A 25,806-nucleotide genomic window follows, 5' to 3' on the forward strand; every position below is an offset into this window, starting at 1 on the left:
ACCTAAAAGCTAATAAAACAAGGAGGAAGTAATTAACACAGGGCATCTCAACAAATACACATTGATCCAGCAAGAGTAGCAAAGGACAGCCTCTCTCTCTGTTGGAAACCAAATGTGAACATGCTCACCTCCAGACAATTGAACAGGACATAACACTAACAGAGGCCAAAATTGGGGCAGGAGCCACCGCTTCCCATTAGCTAAAGGGAGCAGTCTCAGCTACCAGCACACTAACAGCTTCTGTCTCCTGGGGTTTCATGGCCCAAACCTGATGTGTGTATTCCCACCTCCTAGTCTATTTATTTATTTATTTATTTACTTACTTACTTATTTATTTATTTCCTCTATACTTAATCTCTTTGTATCTCTTATTCATCTTCTTCCATTCTCATCTTTACTGATTTCTCCATCCTCTTCTATCTCAGCCATCTCAGCTTCTTCAGACACAGAGAGAGTCTTGCTGGTTAAAGACTCAAAAAAAAAAAAAAATTCTGAGTGAAAATGACCCACCCAACTAGTGGTTTCATTTACTGTAGAGACTGGTCCCATGAGGACTTTGGGAATGACAGTAAAAGGAAATAGGGTTAATATTTAACTTGTACAGCTTAGCACTACAAAAGCTACTACAGATAAGCTCAATATTTGCTTAAATGATGGATCATTATTGATATACTCACTGAATAATGTGAAAGAAGAAAATAAAAAACATTATCATGTTCCTTATTGAGACTACTTCTCTGTCCTTTCCTCTTTTACAGAAGAATTGAAAAGGCCAACAAACTGCTGTATATCAACCCTGAGGCCTTTCAGAACCTTCCTAAGCTCCGATATTTGTAAGAATTTCCTTATTCTGATGTCCTCTGTACAGCCCAATTGTGTAGATCTGTTTTAGAAAAATACCTACTTGTGACTCTGGGAACAATTAATTTTTTTTTTCCAAAGATGTGAAGTAGCAGAAGTGAAGGTGAGGAGACACTTGCTAGTGGTCTGTAGTTTAGTTACATGAGTGAATTCCACTAATATAATTGTATTTTGCTTTTGTTTACAAGAACCATACATCATAAGGAATGCCATTAGCATTAATGGGTTTGTCACACGGACTCTTTGCAAAACTCAGTAATAAGTTCCATGTTAATGAGGTGCAGCAAAAATGTCTGCTTTAATTTAGTTTGTGACCATGACCCTCAAAGACATTGTCTCTTTCCTTTGGCATACATGTGTCTTTGTTGTTCTTTTTAGAGTGAGTATTTTCTAACTTTAGGTTAGTAATAGGCTTCATATGTTGCCAGCAAAGGGATTCCTGGTACTTGAGATCCACCCCTAGGGCCTGACCCATCAGCAAAAACACTACTTCTTTCACTCAAATGACTTTTATACTAGATAAAGTCTTGACACAGCCCTAGGTACTATGATGAGGTACTCATAATTTTTTTAAATGTAAAATTTTGAACCCTGAGACCACTTATGAGCAACTGATCACTAGAAAGAATTCAATCACTTAAAACTTGTTTCCTCATCAAGAGAAAAGGATGGATGATGATGATAATGATGATGATGATGATGATGATGATGATGATGGCTGTGTAACTATTGTTCACATGAATAATAATAATGCCTAATCACCCTCATGAAACAGAGTTTAAGTTTGCATGAGTTGGATCCAATAAGTGGCTTACCTGAAAAGAAAGCATAGGCATTACCATGCACAATGACCTGGTTCAAGGTCCCAGTAGCCACCTACAGGAGGGAAGCTTCACAATCAATGAAGTAGTGCTGCAGGAGTCTCTTTTCTGTCTCTCCTTCCTTCTCTATCCCTGTCTCTCATCCACTATAATGAATGGCTGCCAGGAGCAACGGGGTTGTGTAAGTACTGATCCCCAGAAACAACCCTGGTGGCAAAAAAACAAACTAACGTGAATTTTTCACCTATGAGTTGATTAGTAGAATGGTTAGGCTGGTCTCTGTTTATCTGGGCACATTCATAATACATAGTACATAGTATGAGTGTTGTATATGTACAAGGAAGAATACAGAATTCAGGCCATCTTTGCAGTCTACTTAAACCATGTAAAAAGTTTATGTAGTGCCAGTCATATAGTAAATATTCAATAAAAGTTAGCCACAGAATGATATCATGTCTCTGCACCTAAGTTTAGGTCCAAGAAAAGTGTGCTAGCAAGTATAACAAGGAACACTGGGCCAATGTGTGTCTTAGCTCTCTTAGTGGGAACTGAAGGGAGAGAAAATTTAAATAAAGATTGTTGGACTGAAGAGATGTGTAATGGTAGTGTGGTAGTCTACTAGGCTTACATGCCTGAGGCCCTAGAAGTCCCTCACCCAATTCCCAGTACCATCAGATGTCATACCTAAGCAGTGCTTTGCAGTCTCTCCATCTCTATGGAAATGAATAAATAAACTCTAAGATAAACTATTGGTGACTGTGTGGTGAAAAGAGGACTCAAATGTAATACTGGTCATTATCGAAAACAGAATTGTGACTCCTTAAAGCATTAAAATGCGTTTAAATGTCTATGCCATATGATCCAGCTAGCTCACTTCCTGGTATTTATCTGAAGAATAACAGAAATCACCAAGAAACATGTATCCCTATCTTTATCCCAGTATTACTCATAATAGCAAAGATTTAGAAACAACTTAGTTGTTTAGCCACAGTAGAATGGAGAAAGATATGATGATATACATATATATATGTGTGTGTGTGTGTGTTGGAAAAGTCATTCTGCATTTTTTGCTTATAAATACATGACTTTTCTAACAACCCAATACATACATATGTATACATATATATGTATGTACTTTTTTTTTTTTACAAAATACACTAAAAAGTGCTCAAAATGTAAATAAATGTATTTCTGGGATAATTTCTTTCTTTTTTTTTTAATCAACAAATTGAAGACTAACAATCTAGCCTCAGGAAAAGTCCAAAAGGATGGAATAGAGAATTATGTTAAATAAAGTCTTACGGTCTGATATTTTCAGTTTTTAGCTAGAGTGTTTTTAATTAATTAACAAAAAGAGGAATTGGGGGAGTGTCTTTTATTTAATGGATCAGTATATAAAAAAGGGGGGCAGTAGAGCACAGGGTTAAGTACACAGGTTACTATGTGCAAGGATTGCAGGTTTAAACCAAGCTTCCTGCCAGCAGGAGGAAACTTCATAAGCAGTGATGAAGGTTACAGGTATCTCCCATCTCTCAATTTCTCTCTGTCCTATCAAGTAAGCAAATTTAAAAAATGGTCACCAGAAGCAATGAATTCATTGCACAGGTACTCAGTCTCTGAATCCCAGCAATAACCCTGGTGGCATTTAAAAACCTTAAATAGGGCAGGAGTACATAGCATAATGGTTATGCAAAGAGACTCCCATGCCTGAGACTTCAAAGTCCCTAGTTTAACCCCCCACACCACCACAAGCCAGAGCTGAACAGTGCTCTGGTAATAAATATATATGTTTTTTTCAGAAATAAAAGGTTTATATAGGCATGGGAAATTTTACTTTTGTTAATACAGTATACAACCCATGTTACACTTACTTTCAAAGATCTGTCAGAAAGTGATAGCCATTCTAGTGGAAGTAGGGATGTGTACTATTTGCTCATTAAAAGTTTAGAAGACAGGGGCAGGAGTAGATAGCATAATGGTTTTGCAAACAGATTGTCATGCCTGAGGCTCTGAAGTCACGAGTTCAATCCCCCGCACCACCATAAGCCAGAGCTGATCAGTGCTCTGGTAAAAAAAAAAAAAAAAAAAAAAAAGTAAATAAAAAAAATAAAGTTTAGAGGACAGACTAAATTTCTAGCAGAGTTGGATTGACTTGAACACTACCAGAAAGCTGTCTTTTCCCCTCTGTTCTGTTCAGCTTTCTTTTGTGTTGACATCAATAAGCAAGTTTCTCTCTCTGGTGGGAAAGTTGGCCTGTGGCAGGTCTAATGTACATTGATCCTTTTGGCATACAATCCCAGAAAACAGTAGGATTTGTTTCCTCTTGAAATCAGTATTTGAAAAATATTCTGGTTAATCTGAGTCAAATCACATTGGGTGATGATACTAAGCATGCTTGTATGTGTACATGTAGATGGGAGTGCAAAGGGGAGAGACACCTTTGATAGGGCAACAAACAAAGGCAGGGAAGAACAGAAGAAAGGGAGTGAGACTGTTATATGGGAATCTTACATTTGGTGAATGAAACGAGGTGTGAATGTGAAGAAAGAATCAGCTGTTCCAAGGCCAGGCTAACTCCCATAGTTTTGTGGTAAATAATTTTTCAGATAAAATAAACCCTATGATGGCAGAAAGACTGGAATCCAGGTGGGATATTGTCATTAGCTAAATAGCAAATTACTTGGTTTAGCTCCCTCACGTTTTTATTGATTTTCTGCCTGGATGATCTGTCAATTTAAGAGAGTGGGGTGTTGAAGTCCCCTACTATGACTGTTTTGATATTAATCTATTGCTGTAGCTCTTTCAGTAGATGTTTGATGTATTTAGATGGCTTCTCATTGGGTGCACAGATGTTATAATTGTAAAGTCCTCTTGATTGGCTAATTCTCTGAGCATTAAGTATTGTCTATCCCTATCTCTTTTAATTTTATTTATTTTAAAGTCTTTGGTGTCAGGTATGAGATTAGCTGTTCCTGCCCTTTTTTGTGGGCCATTGGCTTGTAGGATAGTTTTTCATCCTTTCACTTTGAGCTTGCGTTTGTCTTGTTGAGTTAGGTGGGTTTCCTGTAGATAGCATATTATTGGGTTGTGTTTTCTGATCCATCTTCCTCTTCTGTGCCTTTTAATAGGTGAATTCAGGCCACTGACATTTATTGATATAAAAAATTGAAGATATTTTAATACCATTCTTGTAGGTTTTTAGATTACTCTGATAGATGACGTATTTATGATGGTCTGACTGTTTATAGGAGAACTTTCAGAACTTCTTTCAGGGCAGGCTTTGTTGTTGTGCGTGGGCTGCAGAGATGAGAGAGAGAGCGTCCGGAGCGAAGAGGAAACACAAATCTTTATTTGTGCTGGCACCTCAGAGTTGGGTGCTAGAGAGGCAGGTTGGGCCACGTGGAGGTAGCGAAAATGGCCGCCTCACACAGTAACTTTTCCTGCATCTGAACACCGGAGTGGAGCGCTGGCAAGAGAACAAGGTGCAGAAGAAGAAGGGCTTTTATAGGAGTAGCTTTTGCGAGAATGGGAAGGGGGAGGAGTAACCATAGCACTCCAGGATAGGATAATGACTCTTGTGAGAATGGGAGGGGGGAAGAGTAACCAAAGCACTCCAAATATCGTGGGGATATAGACAATGCCCTGAGGGCACAACATGGCTGAACAGGCACTCTGAGAATGTCCCAACTCTCGTGGGAACTAGCAGTAGCCTGAGGGGACAACATGGCAGATGTGACTGCATTGGCACAATTTCCCATCATCGATATCAAAAATTGAAGATATTTTAATACCATTCTTGTAGATTTTTAGATTACTCTGATAGATGGCATATTTATGATATGATATTTATATGATATTTATATATGATATAGATGGCATATTTATGATATATTTATATCATATCATTATTTATGATATATTTATTTATGATACTCTGATAGATGGCACACTTATAAGAGAACTTTCAGAACTTCTTTCAAGGCTGGCATGGTGATAGTTGATTCTTTCAACTGTTGCTTGTCTGAGAAGGTTTTTATGCTTCCATCTAGTCTTAATGACAGTCTAGCAGGATACAGTAGTCTTGGTTGAAAGCCTTTCTCAGTGAGCACTTGATAGATATCTTGCCATTTTCTTCTGGCCTGTAGTGTTTGTGTGGAAAAGTCTGCTGCTAATCTTATGGGTTTTCCTTTGTAGGTTATTCTGAGTTCTTCTCTTATAGCCTTTAGGATCCTTTCCTTATCCTTATTCCTTTCCATTCTAAATATGATGTTTCTTGGTGTCTTTCAGTCTGGGTTAACTCTGTTTGGGACCCTCTGGGCTTCTTGAACCTTTATGTCTTTGATGTTGTCTAGACTAGAGAAGTTCTGAGCTATTATGTCCTGAAGAATGCTTTCTTCCCCTCCCTCTCTTTCTTCCTCTGGTAATCCAATAATGGGTATATTATTTCTTTTAAAGTCATCCCATAGGTCTCTGTTGTTTTCAGTATCTCTTAATCTTTTTTTGAGATCTCTTACTTCTTTTTTAGTTGTCTCTAATTTGTCCCCAATCTTGCTAATTCTGTCTTCAGCCTCATTTATTCTATTCTTTCTCCCCTCTACTGTTTTCTGAAGTTCATCTATTTTGTTACCCTCTTCTGATACTGTTTTACCTTGTTCAGCTAGCTGTGTTCTTAGCTCAACTATTTCAGCTTTCAGCTCTCTAATAACCTTGAGTTAATTAGTATTTTCTTCCAGAGTCTCATTTGTTGTTTCTGCATTTCAGATGACAATTCTTTTAAACTCTTGACTCACTCCTGTGATTATTTCCTTAACTAGTGTTTGGATGTTGACCTCATTATTTTGTGCTTTAACCTTTGGGGGGCTTTTAGCTGGACTATTGTCCTGGTTCATCTCTCCAGTATTTCTTCTTGTTGGTTTAACCATCCTATATAGTATGTTATGAGGTCCCTCTCTCAGTACTTTTCAAATTACTGATCACTCTTGCCTGGATTGACTTGTGTCTAAGTAAGGTAGTTAAAGGGTTCACAGTTTTGGAAATTGACAGTTGTTTCAATATTATTTTAATCCATGAGTTCACAGTGGCTTAAAGGCCTCTTTTGTTCTTTTTCTTCCCTATAAGCTATGGGAGCTTGAGAACTTTTAAACTATAAGTAGGCATCTTAGCTTAGTCACTGACTCCTGACGAAGAGATAAAGCAGTCTGGGCAGAGGTAATCCATTAGTTATATAAAGAGACTCTCACAGCCCCACCACTAGGCCACTGAGGTATACATCTTATCCTGAGTTTCCTGGTTAGTTCTCTGTTCCCTGGTGTCAGCCCAGGGCCTCCCCCCTGCTGCTCCAGCTTCTGAGGGAAGTAGCAATGGAGACTCACAGTTGCATGTGGTGAGTCTTAGGGGAGTTCTCTCTTCCTGTCAGCCATCTTTTTGTTGGTGAAACAGACTGGAGGTGGTGCCTCAACTGGTAAACTGCCAAACTGTTACCAGCCACTCAATCTCTCGCTAGGCTCCTCTCTGTTTATGAGTCACACATGTTTGCACTCACTGGTGATTTAGTGGGTTCCTGGACTTCCTGGAGTCGTTCTATTCCTGTCTTGTTGTGGTCCCACATGATCTCCTTTGGTATTCCTAGTTGACTCAGATGAGGAGAGAAACACAGATGCTGCTGCTCCATAACCCTGCCTCCCCCTTGTGAGTTTTTGTACATCTGTCATATGTTCTTAACATCAGACTGATGTCATCCATATGTTAATTATGTTTATATCACATAATTCCTCTTGCTCACTGTAAGTAAAAACTGTTCCAAACAACCCCCTCACAGGCATACATATTTCATAACCCCTGATAATAACAGTACTTCTAAAAGGTAGACTGCAAGCCAGTGAGTGAATGAAGGAGTCACTATAAATTTTAAAATCATGAAGTCCAGAATTTGACCCTCTGTTGGCCAGAACCCATACCCCAAGGATGGAAACCAGGTAAGAGCTAGGGAGGATCTGGGCAGGGACAGCACTAGGCAGGAGAAATGGGAGCTTAGACAGGACCGAATGGCCAAAGCTATGAAGTTGACTCAAAGAAATCACCTAAACTCAGAGTGGGCCATCTAATCTGAAAGACAGTTCCCTGGATAAGAAACACAGTTTAATGCCTTTCTCCTTCCATGCCTATTTGTCTCTAAATAGTAGTCATAAATAGCTAGCTTTGCTCCCAGCATCCAGGTAAAGGCAGATGGCAACGATTTCAGATATCTGTTGGGATGATGGACTACTTGCTTCAAGGAAAACACACACACACACACACACACACACACACACACACACACACACACACACACACATACACACACACACACACACACACCAGAATCCAGAGGGAACCAGTAGGATTGAGAAATTGACTGGTTTCTTTTCCTTAAGCCAGGATAAATGTTTGTCATTCACAGCCACCAAAGCAGGAAATTTCCAAGGGGGAGGGGGAATGCCATCTGACTTGAGAAGCCTAGTTACTGTGCACAGACAAACTTAGGAATGTTGTTTTGAAAGTCTCAGAACTGATTCCATTTCATTATGACCATTTTATGGCACAGAATCAAGATAGCTATCAATAGAAATCAGCTCTCTTCATCACTGCTTCATACCTCACTAAAGAATGTGAAGTGGTACAGGGAAAGAAAAAACCCTCCTGAATAAAAACTTATACTTTTAACTAAAAGACTATACATGAAAGGATTTGTCTGGGTGAATATTTCCAGTCAATACTGTAACTTAAGGCAATATGGCTTTCTCTACTGCTCTACCTTCCAGAAATGACCTTTGTGTATGAAAGATTATCTATTGATCTGTAAATGAGGATTACACAGTCTTCTCTTGCCTTCACAACCTCTCAGTGTAGTTCCCAGGCAGTTGATTCTGCTTTCTGCTACTCAATAAACTGTAATTCCATCATAGTAACCTCTTTACATAGCTGAGTGAGCCCCTACTTCCAGCTGACTGCCACCTTCCCCTCACCAGGGGAGCCTGCTAGCATAGCATTGATTTTTCTCCGATAGGGATAATTACAGGACATTTTCAGCAATGCATATTGCTTCTTCCCCAGCCACTAGCTTTCATCTGGTTTGCTGGAAGTTATGAACATTGCTTCTCTGATATCAAGGCTGAGTTCTTTGTTGTGATTCCTCAAGGCAAAAGGACAGGGACAGGGCCTCTGGGGGCAACGCAGAGCAGAGAGGAAGCACACAGGCTACAGAGTCACTTCAGTTCCTATGCTTGTTGCTAAGGAAATCTTGGGTAATTGACTCAACTTCTCTATGTTTTCCTCCCTGTCACCTAGCTAGAACATTGTCAACATTTTAAAACATATCAAGTACTTGAGAATTACTGGTGATTTTTTAAATTAATTAATTAATTGGACAGGATAGAGATAAAATTGAGAGGGAGTGTGGAGAGGGAGATAGAGACAGCAAGATACCTGCAGCCCAACTTTATCGCTTATAAAACTTCCCTCCTGCAAGTGAAGACTGGGGACTTTAATGCAGGTCCTTGAGCATGGGAATGTGTACACTCAGCTGAGTGTGCCTCCATCCAACCTCACCCACCCCCCTTTTTTTATAGAGACAGAAAAAGCAGAGAGGCAGAGAGTGTGAATGCGACTATAGCACTGAAGCTTCCTTTAATGCAGTGAGTTTGGGCTCAAACCTATGACACACACATGGCAACTCATTACACTACCCAAGTGAGTTATTTCACTGACCCTAGTTTGTAGTCACCATATTTTCAATCCCACATCTATAATAACTAAAGTGTATAGCTCAGGCATAAGAAACAAGCTCCCAGCCCTTGACCACCCCCCACACCCCAAGCCCCCAACACCTATGCCCAATCCACATGAGACTGTCTTCTGGCTCTGCTTTTTTTTTTTATTTCAAATGTTAGCAAACCTTATTAAATTCCTAATCCTGTAGTTTATTCATTAGAAGGCCCCATATAAGTGACTTCATCTCTCTCTAGATCTCAGATTCCTCCTTAAAAGGATAATGACGCCTATCTTTTGATACTGTTGTACAGTCTCAAATTGATGATGACAATCATGAAAGTGGTACTATTTTCTTTATGCCTCTAGTACAACTAAGGTTTTGAAGACCTTTTTAACTGTTTCTATTAGACAGAATCCACTGATCAACACTCAAAAATGGAAACAAAATATCATTTATTTTTCAAAGGACAAGAATATCATCCTTATTAGTCCTGTCTTAATTGGAAAGGTTCCTCCAGAAAATAAGGCTGCTTTATTCTGCAAAGTTTTAAGGAAGCGTTCCTACCCTCCTCCTCTTATGTTTATTTTCAATTTTAATGGTTCATATTCCCTTACCATCTCCATAAAAATTAACTCCAATTATTTATACCACCAGCTGGTTGGATAATACTACATATTTTTATGCTGACTGACAATTTAATGCTTTTTAACATAATTCATTGCATTTGAACCTTTCTAAAACTCAAAGAGTAGGCAAGGCATTGAAAGCAAATGGACTTTTAGGAGTAAACTGATCTTGCCAGTAGACAGACTGTAACCTCTTGTGATAAGAACATACAAAAGACTCAGATTAGAATCACCCTGATATTCTGGGGAATAAACAAGGGTCTGTCTTTGTGGTGGCCAAAATAACCATATGATTGCCTCATGCATGGTTTAAAAGTATCACTGTTGGGGCTGGGTGGCAGTGCACCTGGTTGAGCATACATGTTACAATGTGCAAGTACCCAGGTTTCGAACCCCACCCCACCCCACCCCACCCCCCATCTCCATCTGCAGAGGGAAAGCTTTGCAAATGGTGAAGTAGTACTGCAGATGTCTCTTTCTCTCCCTCTCTACTTCCCCCCTCCCTCTCAATTTCTATCTGTCTCTACCCAATAAATAAGATAATTTTTTAATAAAAGCATCAGTGTCTCCCCATTTCACCTCCCTAATTTTTATATGTAAACTGACAGGTCAGTAAAATCTTACTAATAATTGACGTCACACTACCTCCCAGGATTTGTTGTGTCTGTTGGGTACACAGGAGATGACAAGACAGATAAAGACTCTGCCTTTAAGAGGCTGAGTGGTAGCACACCTGATGAAGTATGCACTTTACAATGCACAAGGACTCAAGCCCCCAGTCCCCACCTGGAGTGGGAAATCTTTACAAGTGAAGCAGGGCTGCAAGTGTCTCTTTGTCTCTCTCCCTCTCTATCCCCCCCTCCTCTATCAATATCTCTCTGTCCTATCAAATAAAATAAACAAGTAAAGCTTTTAAAATGTTTAAAAAAAAGACTCTGCCCTTAGCAAGTTTAAACTCTAGTGAGGAGTGAAGAGCCAAGACTGGATAATAGTAGGTAAAGACAAAATATAGATAAAAGTTAGAGTACTGACTTAGAAAGGGTGGCTAAAGCAAGGATGGAAAGCCTCTTGAAATAAACAAAAGACATTCATGTCCAACTCTCACCTCAAAGAGCCACATTACTGGAAAAGATAGACTCTTACCCACTAACTCCTGAAAAAACAATGCACCCACTGAGTGGTGTGACACTGACTGTAGATTAGAGAACTGACCCACACCTTGGGTTGGGCAAACCATGGAAAGATTTTTTTTGAGGATATGTGAATTTAACTACAATTTAGCTATTACTTGAAGGAGGAATATAATTTGCAAAGAGAGAAAGGAAAAGGAACTTCATGTAAAAAAGGAAGTAATTAGTCAATGCAGTGAATATAAAAGGGATTAGGCAGAGAATGAAGGGAAAATACTAAGACACAAAAAGATATAAACTAAGGTGTGTAACGATATTTGAATGGAATGGATTCAGTAAGAAGGGGAAGAGAGTAAGGCAGAAGTTTAGGCCAAACACAGGAAGGATAAATTTTAGATTCTTCTCCTTCTTCTTCTTCTTCTTCTCTTCCTCCTTCTCCTTTTCCTTCTCCTCCTCATCTTCCCTCCTCCTCTTCCTTCTTCCTCTTATCCTTCTATGTTTTTTTCTTTTCTTTTCAGAAAATGTATCAGTGATTTAATATTGAATTACAAGACCGTAAGATAACTGTTGTGTGTTCCCACCACAACAGTCCTGTGTCCCATCCCCTCCATTGGAAATTTCCCTATTGTTTACCCCTCTGGGAGCATGGAACACTATTGTTTATGGGGTGCAGAAGGTAGAAGGTTTCTGTAATTGCTTCTCCACTGGACATGGGTGTTGCAGGCTGATTCATATCTCAGCCTATTTCTATCTTTTTTTATTTTACTTTTTTATTATTTCTTTTTTTGTGGAATTAATGGTTTACAGTAGACAGTGAACTACAATAGTTTGTACATGTGTAAAATTTCCACATAACAATACAATCTCCACTAGTTCCTCCTCTGCCATCATGTTCCAGCATCTGACCCACCCTCCACTCCAATCTTTTATTTTGATGCAACACATATATTTTGTTTTTTTGTAGGACAGAAAGAAATTTGAGAAGAGAGGGGAGATAGAGGGAGAGAGGGAGGGAAAGGGGGAGAGGGAGGGAGAGAGAGAGAGTCAGAGAGAGAGAGAGAGAGACCTGCAGACTTGCTTCACCACTTGTGAAGCATGCCCTCTGCAGGTGGGGAGCATGGGTTCAAACCCAGTTTCTTGTGCATTGTGATATGTGCACTTAATCAGGTAAAACACAGCCCAGCCCCCTTAAATTTTAGGTTACTTTTGTTTTCTTTTTCATACTTTTTTTTTTGACTTCTTTATTTTTTTATTGGGGGATTAATGTTTTATAGTCAACAGTAATTCAATAGTTTGTACTGTATAACATTTCTCAGTTTTCCACATAACAATACAACCCCCAAATTTAGATTCTTAAATGTTTGAATAATGTGAGAATTTAGAATACAGGTTTATCAATAGCAGGTATAAAGGATACTCAACAGAGACCTGTTACAGGGCAGTCACCATAATTCCAGTGGTTTAGCAATGGTGGCAACTAAAAGAAAGGTCTAGTTCAATATAATCTGCCTTCAGGTCAGAAATAGAACCCAGTGTCCATACTAGTGTTTCCCATTCATCTCTAGTAACAAGCAAAGTTGGTCCTCTGCTCCATCCATGTCTCCCCTGAGCACCTCCCACACACACCTTGCAGCTAGCACCTATCCAGAATTTAGTCTAGGTCAGAAGTCATCCTACACAAGGACTGTTATTACTGGAGTGAAATTATTAGCTGTCTCCTTTACTGTCTGTGTTCTACATATCTAAGAATGTTGCTATGACTACAGAGATGTTTGCACACAGTGGAAATTATAAAATTGCTTCTTTTATCAGAAATATGCCTAGAAAAGCCAACTTTGTTTGCCCTTGTAAACTTTAGGAAAATATGGCCAAATTTCACCCTGGACCAATGAAGTCCTGGATGAGATCTCAACCTGCACATGTCAGCTTAAGAACAGCCAAGGAAGACTCCTTCTTGTATAAAACCTGAGAGTAAAGATGTTCTTAGCCTCCTGATAAGCTCTCCTACTGGTTCCTCTAACCAGCTAGAGGGCTTTCTCCTAAAAGATGCCTAAATCTATTTTTCTCAGCCAAAAGAAAAAAGAAAGAAAGAAAAAAAGAAAGGAAGAAAGGAAGAAAGAAAGGAAGAAAGGAAGAAAGGAAGAAAGAAAGGAAGAAAGAAAGAAAGAAAGAAAGGAAGGAAGGAAGGAAGGAAGGAAGGAAGGAAGGAAGGAAGGAAGGAATCACTGGATCCATCAATTCATTCATCTGATGTGTTCAGCTCTTGATAGTTTCTTTTTCAAGGGAATTTGCCTTTTTAAGAGAATTCTAGAAGAGGTGATACTAATGCGATAATTGATATTGATCAGCTCCCAGGTGCAGGGCTCTGAGAGAGAAAGAAAAGCCCTATAGCATCCACTCAGATAGCACACATATACAAGTCCACTTTGCTCCTCCTGTTGATTCTTTGAAATATATTTTCACAGGGCATCTCATTATAATATAGACATATGTTCACCTCACTAATTTTGAAGTGAGGTCTCTCTCTCTCTCTCTCTCTCTCTCTCTCTCTCTCTCTCTCATTATTGGAAATTGGATTTAAGAACAAGTCCAGAGAGAGTTATAAGAGAACCAAGTCTCAGACTAGCTTAGTTAATTCAGACGTGACTTATTTTTCTTGATTATAATTACCCATGCCCCAACCTATAGAGAGGTTAGCTAAACTCTTTTAAATATTTCATCCTCCACAAGATGGAAATAAAATCTGCAACAGGAGGCAATTCAGACCAGGAGAATGGACTCAACATCTTCTAAGGTCTCTCCTAGCTCTCAAGTTCTTGGTGTCTAAACTGTGATCTTTAGGGGCTCTTACTACCATTGCCTTACTGAATTCCATTCTTCTTCTAGTGTTTGCCACTGAATTCCATGATTCAGACCCAGTATGAAAGGCCTTATATGGAAGGAAATTCTCTTCACATTGCAGGAAGGGTCAGACCATTTCATTTTCCAGATCAAGCTTCCCCTTCCCTAGGATTCAAGTAGGTACATTAAACTACTTAAAGGAACTATAAATTACTTTTTAAGTACAATAGACCGAATCCTAGAGATACAGAAGCCACAGGATGTGAAGCTGTCATGTGAGTACTGATGAGATAGCATAACACCTCACAAGAGAGCTGGGGATACAAAAGACAGGGGGAGGCTAAAGCTTCAAAGTTAGGTGGAATCTGGTAACCACTGTCACTGGTCTGGCTTGAGCCAAGGCAGGAGAGAGAGTATGTATCGAGATCGAATCTAAGGGACATCAGGTCAAGTCTGACCCTAGTGGTCAATCAACTACCTACTCTTCCATTATAGCAACCTCAGTGATGGGAAGGTTGGAGGATACTTTTGTTCTTACAGACCCTTTTATGTTTATGATTAGCCTGGGAGAAGGTGCACAGTAAGAGCTCGGAGTTAACAGAGGACCTATAAGCTCCCAGCTCATAGTTTGGACCAGGGCAGTAGCTGGCAACAGATACGCAAAGGAGCATGCCTGACTGGCACAGTAGGCCAGACAATAACAGAGGAAGGAATTTACCTAGTAAATTCTAGTTACCAATCTCTGTACTACTCCAAGGTGAAAATTAGACTTTCTTATGACAGGGGGAAGATGACTAGAGGTCTCTGAACTACATCTCCATCAGGACCCGGAGAGAAAAAAGGAAAAAAGAAAGGACACTAGAAGTAGTAACAGGTGTGAAAGGAATAGACAATGGGACCATGGGAAAAATGGGCAAATATATACAAATATAGACTGTTATAGAAATATAGTTAACCCGGGCAGAGGGTAGATAGCATAATGATTATGCAAACAGACTCTCATGCCTGAGGCTCCAAAGTCCCAGGTTCAGTCCCCTGCACCACCATAAACCAGAGCTGAACAGTGCTCTGGTTAAAAAAAAAAAAAAAAAAAGAAAGAAAGAAAGAAAGAAAAAAAGATATATAGTTAACCCATATCTGTAACCTTGGGAGAACTTCTGTAGTTTCCAATGAGGGAATGGATATACAGAACTCTGGTTCTAGAAACAGTGGAAAATTATACCCCTGTGAACATGGGCATTTTCTAACTGAATAATCAGCTATTCCCAAATATTTGATGTGTCCATCTGAAAATATGACTTCTTCTTCTGGGAGCCTGGCTGTGGAAGGAATGCAGTCCATGGACTCACTGACTGGGCAGGTCAGCTGGCTTAGGACTGAGAAGTAATGGAGTGGTAGCAGAAGCTGCCACCAGATTCTACTGCCCTCCAATCCAGAGCAAGGGTTACATGCAATTCAGTTAACCTCAGAGGACCCACAGAGCTCAGGGTCTACACAGCATACCCTCCCTGAAAATGTAGGCCTGAGTTTGAGCCTTTCTATTTGGGTAATGAGAGAAAAGCAACTGCTGTTTTTAGAAAAATATCTTGGGGCATTACAGAAAATGATTGCTGAAGTGACCAGTGCTCTGAGGAAGAGTATTTTCATCTTCAGCAGGCATTACAGAAATGATCTTCTGTGGTTTAATCATGAGCTCAGAGACAGAAAATGCCATACAAAAAAAAATGTTGAGTTCAAGAGGTGACAATGAGAGCTGGGGTAGGGAGATAGTATATTGGTTATACAGAATGACTTTCATACCTGAGGTTATGAGCTTGCAGGTTCAACCACCAGTACCACCATGAAAACCAGAGATGAGAAGTGCTCTGGTAAAAAAAAAAAAAAGACAAAAAAAGAAAAGTAGCAAGCTCCTTCCTCATGATGGATATTAGCATTCAAAGATACCAGTACTATGAAGACAGGACAGAGTATTAGGAGCTGGAGGTAGTGAGTGAAAAAAAAATTAAACAGTATCCCTCAAAGTTCAACCAGAATGTTTTCTCTGCACAAGGGCCAAAGACAGAAGCCACTTGGATACATTATGTCATAAAGGCACCAAGCACAAGATCTTCTTTTTGCAGAGCAGCAGGAAACCTGGCCAGCCCTAGGTCTGTGTGTGAGAACTTATAAGCAAGTCATCACACCTCTCTGGACCCTCAAGTAAGGTTGAAATAAAAAAAAAAAAAAAAAGGACAGTTCTATCTCCTACAGCAGAGTGTCTTCAAGAGAAGTGAGGAAGGGGGAGGAAGAGGCAGGGCACAGGAGCACTTTGAACATTTCATACAATGAGCAGCACCACTAATGGCAGGAGGCACTGCTTGGTAACAGAAATCAATGAAGGAAGCATTTGAACTTTGTATTAATTCAAGTTGTCTTACAGATGAGATACTTGAGGTTAACAGACAATGACCAAATTCGTCAAGCTCACAAAACAGCATGAAGAAATGAATTAAGGCAGGAGGGGAAGGGAGCTGATACTGGGTCAGGCAGTAGAGCAACTGGTTAAGCACATGTTATAGTGTACATGGATCCTGGTTCACACCCCTGTTCCCCACCTGCAGGGGGAAAGCTTCACAAGTGGTGAAACAGAGCTGCATGTATCTTTCTGTCTCTTTCTTTTTCTATCTCCTCAACTCAATTTCTCCCTGCCTTTATGTAATAGTAAATAAATATTTAAAAAAAAAGTGAGGGAGCTGATGAATTGCCAGGCTAGCACCACCAGAGAGAGAGACTCTGGAACACGTGCCTGAGCAGGAAGAGCAGGAACGCAATGCAATTTTTTTTTTATTGATCAGAGAAAATGCCTTTATATCTTCTGAGATAGAAGTGGCAGGCTGGAAAAGGAAATGGCTAGGAGAGGGGGTGGAGCAAAAACAGAGCATGAACATAGAAAGTTTCCATAGCAGCTGTTGCGAAGGTTCTAACCAGTGGGGATTAAACCAATACCCTGCAGGCAGGGTGGGTCTCAGGCAAAACAATGATTATGTAAATAGACCACAGCATCAAGCAATGCAGGGGACCTGGCATAATGACCAACAATGAATATCTGTTATAAGACCGACCCTAAACTAGGTATTTGATTTTACACAAGTTATCCTCCAGTCTTTCAAAATGGGGAGGTAGTTATTTTTTTCAGACTTCATGGGTGAGGAATTGGAAACTTAGAAATTCTACAGTTAACAGAAGTGAGCCAGGACCAGGAATATCTGACTCCAAATCTTTCCCTCCCACTTTTCAACATAGTACAGCGAGGGAGGCACAAATGTGATGCCCACATAAATGTAGCCAGAATCTCTGACCATGACGTGGCACTTCACTAATATTTGCCATTTAGAACTTGGGACTGTATTCTTTGACTACGTGTAAGTGTACCTAAGAAATGACTTTCTAAACAATTAAGTTAGAAATGAGTTATAAGGAGAGGTGTGCAAACTACTTAAAATATTAACATTATTTTGCAACTCCCTTATGGAAGTTAAAAGTAACGGCTTGCCACAGAACTGGCAGTTTGACTAAAGCTATTCTGACATCAGCATCGAGAATGTAGGTCCGCCTAGGTCTCCATTTGGCAATGCTCTACTAGTAGTAAATTCAACTTACAGATGTTTGGGTTATTAAAAGTCAGTGTAGTATAATGGAAAGAACATCACCAACAGACATATGAGCCAGCATAGCTTCTGCTTTATAGAAGCACATTCATTCCTGTGAGACATCCCCACTTCTACTGACAATTGTAATTCTTGGTTTCTGCCTGTGGTTCTGACCAACCAGCTAGAGACAGGAGGTCTCAGTGACATGCTAGAGCTATTCGCAGAACTCAGAGGAACATTGTGTTCAGTGGTAACCCAGTGAACACCTTGCAGCTAGCACCTATCCAGAATTTAGTCTAGGTCAGAAGTCGTCCTACACAAGGACTGTTATTACTGGAGTGAAATTACTAGCCATCTCCTTTACTGTCTGTGTTGTAAGTATCTAAGAATGTTGCTATGACAGGCGTACTGGTAACCCAGTGAACACAGGCTGTTCTAGTGTGAGCAGCACCTACTACGCATTCATGAGGTCCTGGAGTTCAATTTATAGCACCCCCATTGCATGAAAATGGATGGAACTTCATGGATGGTGAAGTAGCGATCTAGTCTCTCCCCAATATCTACAAATATATATTAAAATTAATTTAGCTAAGGAGATAGTTCAGCAGCCTAGTACATGCATCTTTCCCCATAAATGCACTGAGAACAAAAATGGATATCATTCAAAAATAGTTACTTGAAAGAAATGCTTAAGGAAAGGAATAGGAGATGGACATAGGGCTTCCGTGCTTTATTCAAGTGTGACACTCTCCGAATCCCCATGTTGACCAGTTTAGAAGGTCTCTAAACTGTCCAAAGGAGGCTTCACTTAATGTGTATAAATGGTTAAATCATGTTCCACTGGTGGCATACTGAATCACAAACCCTTCCCATCTCCCTAGAAGTCTGAGGTGAAATTTAAATCTCTCTCTAATTCCAATATCCCCTGGCATGTAGTCTGTTGTTTTCGCCAGGCTGGCTTCAAGGGCGGGTAACAGATGACCAGGGACTCATGGTTGAGCTGTAGGTAGTATCTCTTTATTCATGCAGGACGCAGCACAATCTAAGACGAGCTAAGCTAAACTCAAGGTACTCTAAAACTCACAATGCTTGCCAAGTAGGTTGGAAACAGGATGTGACATAGAGAGGGTGGAGAGAAAAGTGACTAGCGAAAATCAGAGTGTGACAAGGAGGGGGTGGAGCAGGTGAGAATCCTATCACTGAACCACCAATGCCCTGGAGAGAGTGCTTTATGTAAATGTAAAAGTGATTTATGTAAATAGACCAAAGCTTTGAATGGGATTAAATCTATCCCTATATAGGCATATGGTTAAGCAGAAGCCAGGGGGAGCTGGCATACTATCCAACAGTAGTCCTAGAACAAACTTACCTAGTGGCTTTCTAGGAGTCACCTCATAAACATAACAAGAGATTTATTTTTCTCTTCTAGCTTAGAAAAATTCAAGCATCTTAGGGGCTCTAAGGGTGGATCAGCTTGAGTAACTCTGAATTCTTTCATTATTATTTGTAACTTCACACATATTCTTGAAATTTTTATTTATAAAAAGGAAATACTGACAAAACCATAGGATAAGAGGGCTATAACTCCACACAATTCCCACCACCAGAACTCTGTATCCCATCCCCTCCCTTAATAGCTTTCCTTTTCTTTAACCCTCTGGGAGTATGAACCCAAGGTCATTGTGGGATGCAGAACGTGGAAGGTATGGCTTCTGTAATTGCTTCCCCACAGAACATGGGCATTGACAGGTCCATCCATACTCCCAGCCTGCCTCTATTTCCATAGTGGGGTGGGGTTCTGGGGAAACAGAGCTCCAGGACACATTGGTGAGGTTGTCTGTCCAGGGAAGTCTGGTTGGCATCTGGAATCTGGTGGCTAAAAAGAGAGTTAACATATAAAGCCATATAAACTGTTGAACAATCATGAACATGGCTGGAATAGTGCAAATGAATAGCTGGGGGGGTGTCTTCGTTTTGTAGATAGCTAGTAGGCATATTTTAATTATATTCCAAAGGCCCTGTGGCTATACTAGTTTGTTTGTTTGTTTTTTCTTTTCCCCTGAGCCTGAAGTCTGATATGCAGGTGGATACAATTTATTGTCTGGCAAGTGATGTCATAGCTGGAAAAAGGACCAGAATGCTGGATCAGGGAAGAGACTAACTCCCAAATATGGGAAAGGTACATAAATATTGTTGACTGTAAACCCTAGAGATTTGATGTGATCTGGGGCCCATATTCACCTTAGGAGCCTAGGTGACCTCAGCATCCCTATAGATTTCAGCTCATACACTGTGGTCATGAGTCGGAACATTCCAAGCTACCCCAATATCAAGATCCATCTTCCTCAGGTGTAGCACAGAGTATGTTGTTCAGTCTCCCTTCGGAGGGTAGAACATTCTTTACCATTGTTGATCCAAGTTGAGGGCAAGGTCTTATGGGGGCCACAAAGGGGTCTATTTTGTTGTTCCTGATAGAGATGACAGCTAACAATGGAGAGAGGGATTTATTTGAGGTCTAGGCCCATCACATCTGATTGGAAATATCAGGACTCCCCACTAAAGCCCCAGCTGATGGGGTGGCCTGATAGTGACTAAGGAGTCATCATTAAAGTATGCCTGTCTTTTGCCTTTATTCATCTTTTGCAGTCCTTGTTTTGATAAGGTTAGATTTGGAGTGAGTGAGGTAAGTGCAATAGGAAGTAGGTGAGGAGGGTACCTAAGTCTAAAATAGACACTATTTCATTATGAACTTTATACTGAATCACTACAGACTTTTTCTTTCAGGTATGTATTTTGTCCTAATTTATGGATACATGTGAACATATGCTCTATCTCATGTGACTTGGTCTATATCTAGGTTTGGGGACTTTATTATGAAGTAAACCACCTGGAATGGAATTAGAGAATACCATGAAAGGAATGGTTTCACCCCAGTACTTAGGCTAAAGGGTTGACATTCCACACCTTATGTCACTGAAAATAGTCTGAAGTCAAGCATGCAGAGGTGGTCCTCATTGCATTGATTAGGCTGGGATTGGCAGATGCAATATCATTTGGTATGAATTGAGAGAAGCATGCAGGAAAGTGAGCCCCACCCTAGAGGTTCCAGGATTGGGGGAAATATAGGCTCTATAGAGGAAGTGGGAGGTTCCTGCTGACTTAGAGTTTTAGAAAGCAATAGATAGTTATTGCTATAATCACATTATTTGGCAATTGGATTAACTCTGAAAGATCCCTCTGTTAGGATTTGCTGTATCATACACAACATCACCATAATTTATGTCCTTTGACATCATTTTTTAAAATTTCTTTATTGGGGACTTAATGTTTTACATTCAACAGTAAATACAATAGTTTGTACATGCATAACATTTCCCAGTTTTCAATATAACAATACAACAACATTATTTGTATATAGCTGTGCCACTGGTTGCTTCTATTCTCCCTGGTCTAAGCTTTTAAGAGAGTCAAAATATCAAAGACTCAGCCTATGAACTGTGCATTAACAAATTTGAGACATTCTATCAATTTATCCCCTCTCATATTAATTAAGTAGTGATTTATATGACTACAAGTTAATAGTAGTGTACATAAACACCATTCCAACCACCAAAAGACTGTGTTCCATCCCATCCTCTTCCCTCCCTGCCCTCCACGCCAGCCCCGTGAGCCCAACATCAACCATCACCCTCAACCCAGGGTTTTTACTTTGGTGCTCTACTGCAAATTCAGTCAAATCCTGCATTGAGTTTCCTCTTTCTTTTCTTCTTTCTCAGCTTCTATTTATGAGTGGGATCACACCCATACTCGTTTTTATCTTTCTGATTAGTTCACTTAACATAATTCCTTCTAGCTCATCCAAGATGTGTCAGAGAAGGTAGGTTCAATGTTCTTAATAGTTGCGTAGTATTCCATTGTATATAACTTTCTCAGCCACTCATCTGATTTTGAGCACCTGGGTTGCTTCCAGGTTTTAGCTATTACGAATTGTGCTGCTATGAACATAGGTGATGACATATCATTTTGCTTGGGCATCATGGAGTCCTTGGGTTTGCTTCCAGGTTTTAGCTATTACGAATTGTACTGTTATGAACATAGGCATACATATATCATTTTGTTTGGCATCATGGAGTTCTTGGGGTATATCCCTAGGAGAGGAATTACTGAGTCATATGAAAGGTCCATGTCTAGCCTTTAGCCTTGTGAGAGTTCTCCAGACTGCTCTCCACAGAGGTTGGACCAATTTACATTCCCATCAGTAGTGCGAAAGTGTTCCTCTATCCCCACAGCCTCTCCAGCATTTGCTGATGCTGTCCTTTTTGATGTATGCCATTCCCACAGGAGTGAAGTGGTATCTCCAGGTTGTCTTTATTTGCATTTATCTGACAATCAGTGACCTGGATCAATTTTTCGTGTGTTTTTTAGCCTTTTGGATCTCTTCTGTAGTGAATGTTCTCTTCATATACTCTACCCATTTTTGGGTGGGGTCATTTGCTTTTTTGTTCCTAAGTTTGCTGTGTTCTTTGTAGATTTTGGTTATTGGTCTCTAGTCTGATGTATGGCATGTTAAGATCTCCCATTCTGTAAGGGTTTTCTTTGTATGGTAGTTTCTTTGGCTATGTGAAAGCTTTTCAATTTGATGTAGTCCCATTGATTTGTATCTGCTTTAGTCATAATTGCAATTGGGTTTGTATCATCAAAGATGCCCATAAGGTTTAGATGGGAAAGTGTCCCACCAATGTTTTCCTCTAAATATTTGATAGTTTCTGGTCTAACATCCAGGTCCTTGATCCATTTGAAGTCGATTTTTTTTTCTGGTGAGATAAAGTTAAATTCTTCTGCATGTTTTAACCCAGTTTTCCCAGCACCATTTATTGAAGGGAGCTTCCTTCCTCTATTTAATTCTCTGGGGCCCCTTATGAAAGATTAGATGTCCATAGGTGTGGGGGTTTAGTTCTGGGCTTTCAATTCTGTTCCACTGGTCTGTGTGTATATTTTTGTTCCAGTATCAGGCTGTTTTGATGATGAAGGCCTTATAATATAGTTTGAGATATGGGAGTGTGATGCCTCTATTTCTGTTTCTTTTCCTTAAGATAGTTTTGGCGATTCTAGGTGTTTTCTGGTTCTAGCTAAATGATTACAGTTTTTGTTCTATTCTCTTAAAGAAATTTGGTGGGACTTTGATGGGTAGCCTGTTAGATTTGTATATGGCTCTGGGTAGAATATTCATTGTGATGATATTAATTCTTCTAATCCATAAGCATGGGATGTCTTTCCATTTCTTGGTATCATTTTCTATTTCTTTCAATAGTGACTCATGATAGTATACTTCAGTATACAAGTTTTTTACTTCTTTAGTCAGGTCCTAGGTATTTTATTGATTTTGCTGTAACAGTAAATGGGAGTAATTATCTAGATATCCTTTTCCTCGAATTTAGTGTTTGCATAAAGAAAAGCCACTGATTTTTGTACCTTTTTTTTTTTTTACCAGAGCACTGCTTAGCTCTGGCTTATGATGGTGCATCATAAGCACTGGATCATAAGCACTGCATCATAAGCATTGGATCGACCTTCCCGTGGTGCATCTCGTGAGTACCCATTCATTGGGGAAACTGACGATCCTTCCTAGCCGACTGAATCCACATGGATCCATCACTTTCAAAGCCAGCAACCAGCAGCTCCTGACAGCTTTCAAGCTGTTGGTCCTGCTCCTCAAGTCCTCCAACTTAATGTTGAGGGGCTGTCCTTTGCCAAACGCGTTCTTATTGGTTAATTGGCGATACAGCATCAGGCAGATGTTATTTGCCTACAAGAAACACATATAGCAGTCGATGAAGCTGTTCGATTCACCATCAGTGGATTCGATTTAATATGCTATAATCTCCATCCTAAACACGGCCGAGCCATCTACGCCAAATCGTGTCTTGCAGACATTTACCATACGGACTCTTCGACCTTCTACAACTCCATTACTATTGGAACTATTCAGCTCGTCAACTGCCTCCCAGTGCCTCATGGGATAATGAGGTCCTGCCTAGCCCGAATCACCCAGCCGTTTATGTTGGAGACTTTAATAGTCATCACCAAGACTGGGGATATTCCTCCACTCATGCTGATGGCTCTATCTTAGCCGACTGGGCTTCAGCGAATGACCTCTCCCTATTATACGATCCTAAACAGCCAGGCTCTTTTCACAGTGCTAGATGGAATAAAGACTCGTCACCCGACCTGTGCTGGATTAGCACAGTCAAGGGCCAAGCCTTTCCCGCTACGAGACAAGTTCTCAAGATCTTCCCGCATAGTCATCACCGCCCAGCTATCATCCACATTGGTCTCCAGCTCCCACTGATTCTGTGCTCGGAGAAAAATAAGATGGAACTTTCGGAAAGCAAACTGGCGTCTGTTCAGTGATCTTACTAACAAATCTATTCCCGCAATTCCAATTAACTCTATCCCCTCTGAAGATTCCTACAGGCGCTTCCACCAAGCCATATGCAAAGCAGCTTCCCAAGCCATTCCTCGTGGGAGACGTGCTAACTATACACCTTGTCTTGATGCTGAATGCGAGCAACTACTAAAGCAGTATGATGAGTCGGGCAACCCAGATGTGGCTGACCATCTCATTGCCTCCCTGGATGCAGCACGCCAAGCCCGCAGGCAACAACTCATGGAAAGTCTGAACTTCACCCACTCAAGTAGGAAGGCCTGGAAGCTTCTTCACAGACTGGGTGCTGGTAGCCAACCCCCTCCCATTTCCCATCCTCCAGTATCTCCAAACTCAGTAGCCAGTCACCTAACTCAAGTTGGACGTGCTAAGATCGACCCAGTCTGGAAAAGAGAAATTTCCCATGAGTGGTCATCCCACTTCCGGTTATCTTGTCCATCTCCAAAACTCTCTCCCTGTACACTGTCTGAACTGGAAGACGCTTTGAAGAGGGTTAAACCGGGAACAGCTGCTGGCTATGATAACATCACCCCAGAACTCATTCTTAACCTGGGTCCCGCGGCAAAGAAGTGGCTTGCTTCATTCCTGTCCCACATCTTGGAATCTGAGTCTATGCCCAAAGTTTGGCATCGTGCGAAGATTATAGCGGTTTTGAAACCAAAGAAAGACCCAACACTGGCCGCCAGCTATAGACCAATTTCTCTCCTCTCTGTGTGTTACAAACTCCTTGAGAGGCTGCTTCTGTCACGTATTTCTCATCTTACAGAGAAATTCCTATCACCCACCCGAGCTGGTTTCCACCCAGGAAGGTGTACTTGCAAACAAGCCCTGGCCCTCTCAACTTACATTGAAAATGGATTCCAGAAGAATTTAAAGATGGGTGCTGTCTTTGTTGATCTCACAGCAGCCTATGACATGGTTTGGCACCGTGGTCTCCAAGTCAAGATCTCAAGATGCCTGCCTCCATGGGTGGCCAACAGTATATCATTTCTTCTCCAAAACAGAAGATTCCGGGTGCATCTGGGTGACAAGTCTAGCAGATGGAGACTTGTCTCAAGTGGCCTCCCCCAGGGCTCTGTTCTGGCTCCTACTCTATTTAATATTTACATCAATGACCTCCCAGAAACTTCTTCAAGGAAGTTCATCTACACCGATGACATCTGCTGTGCAACTCAGGCATCCAAGTTCAACATCCTCGAGGAAACACTCACGAAAGACATGTCTCTGATATCTGATTACTGTAAAAAATGGCGACTAATCCCTAGCACTGCAAAAACGGTATCATCTGTTTTCCATCTACACCATGCCTCGGCCTCGCATGAGCTTAATGTGCAGCTTGATGATACGAGAATCTGGCATGAAACCCAGCCAGTCAATCTTGGCGTTACTCTCGATCGCACTCTGTCATTTCACAAACATCTCATAAAAACTACAGCAAAGGTGGGCGCGAGGAATAACATCATTGCAAGACTGGCCAGCTCCTCATGGGGCATGAGTGCTTCCACACTACGATCATCATCTCTGGCATTATGCTATTCCACTGCAGAATACTGTGCCCCAGTATGGTTCCGTAGCCCCCATGTCCACTTGGTCGATTCCAAATTATATTCCTCCATGAGGATAATTTCTGGAACCATCCGTTCCATGGCTGCCAGTTCTTAGCAACATCGCCCCGCCAGATATTCTTCGGGATGCGGCATCAT

The 25,806-nt window shown here is 40.6% G+C and overlaps 1 protein-coding gene across 1 annotated transcript in view; it reads left to right on the forward strand.

Moving 5' to 3' along the window:
- The window catches only part of FSHR (follicle stimulating hormone receptor), a 229,306-nt gene that overhangs the window by 164,815 nt on the left and 38,685 nt on the right, over positions 1 to 25,806 (forward strand). The window contains exon 4 of the mRNA XM_060187699.1: positions 759 to 833. Coding sequence (XP_060043682.1) covers positions 759 to 833 — 75 coding nt within the window. The remainder of the gene's footprint in view (positions 1 to 758; positions 834 to 25,806) is intronic.

The sequence above is a fragment of the Erinaceus europaeus genome, chromosome 3 (genome assembly GCF_950295315.1).
Source record: "Erinaceus europaeus chromosome 3, mEriEur2.1, whole genome shotgun sequence".
Lineage (NCBI taxonomy): Eukaryota > Metazoa > Chordata > Mammalia > Eulipotyphla > Erinaceidae > Erinaceus > Erinaceus europaeus.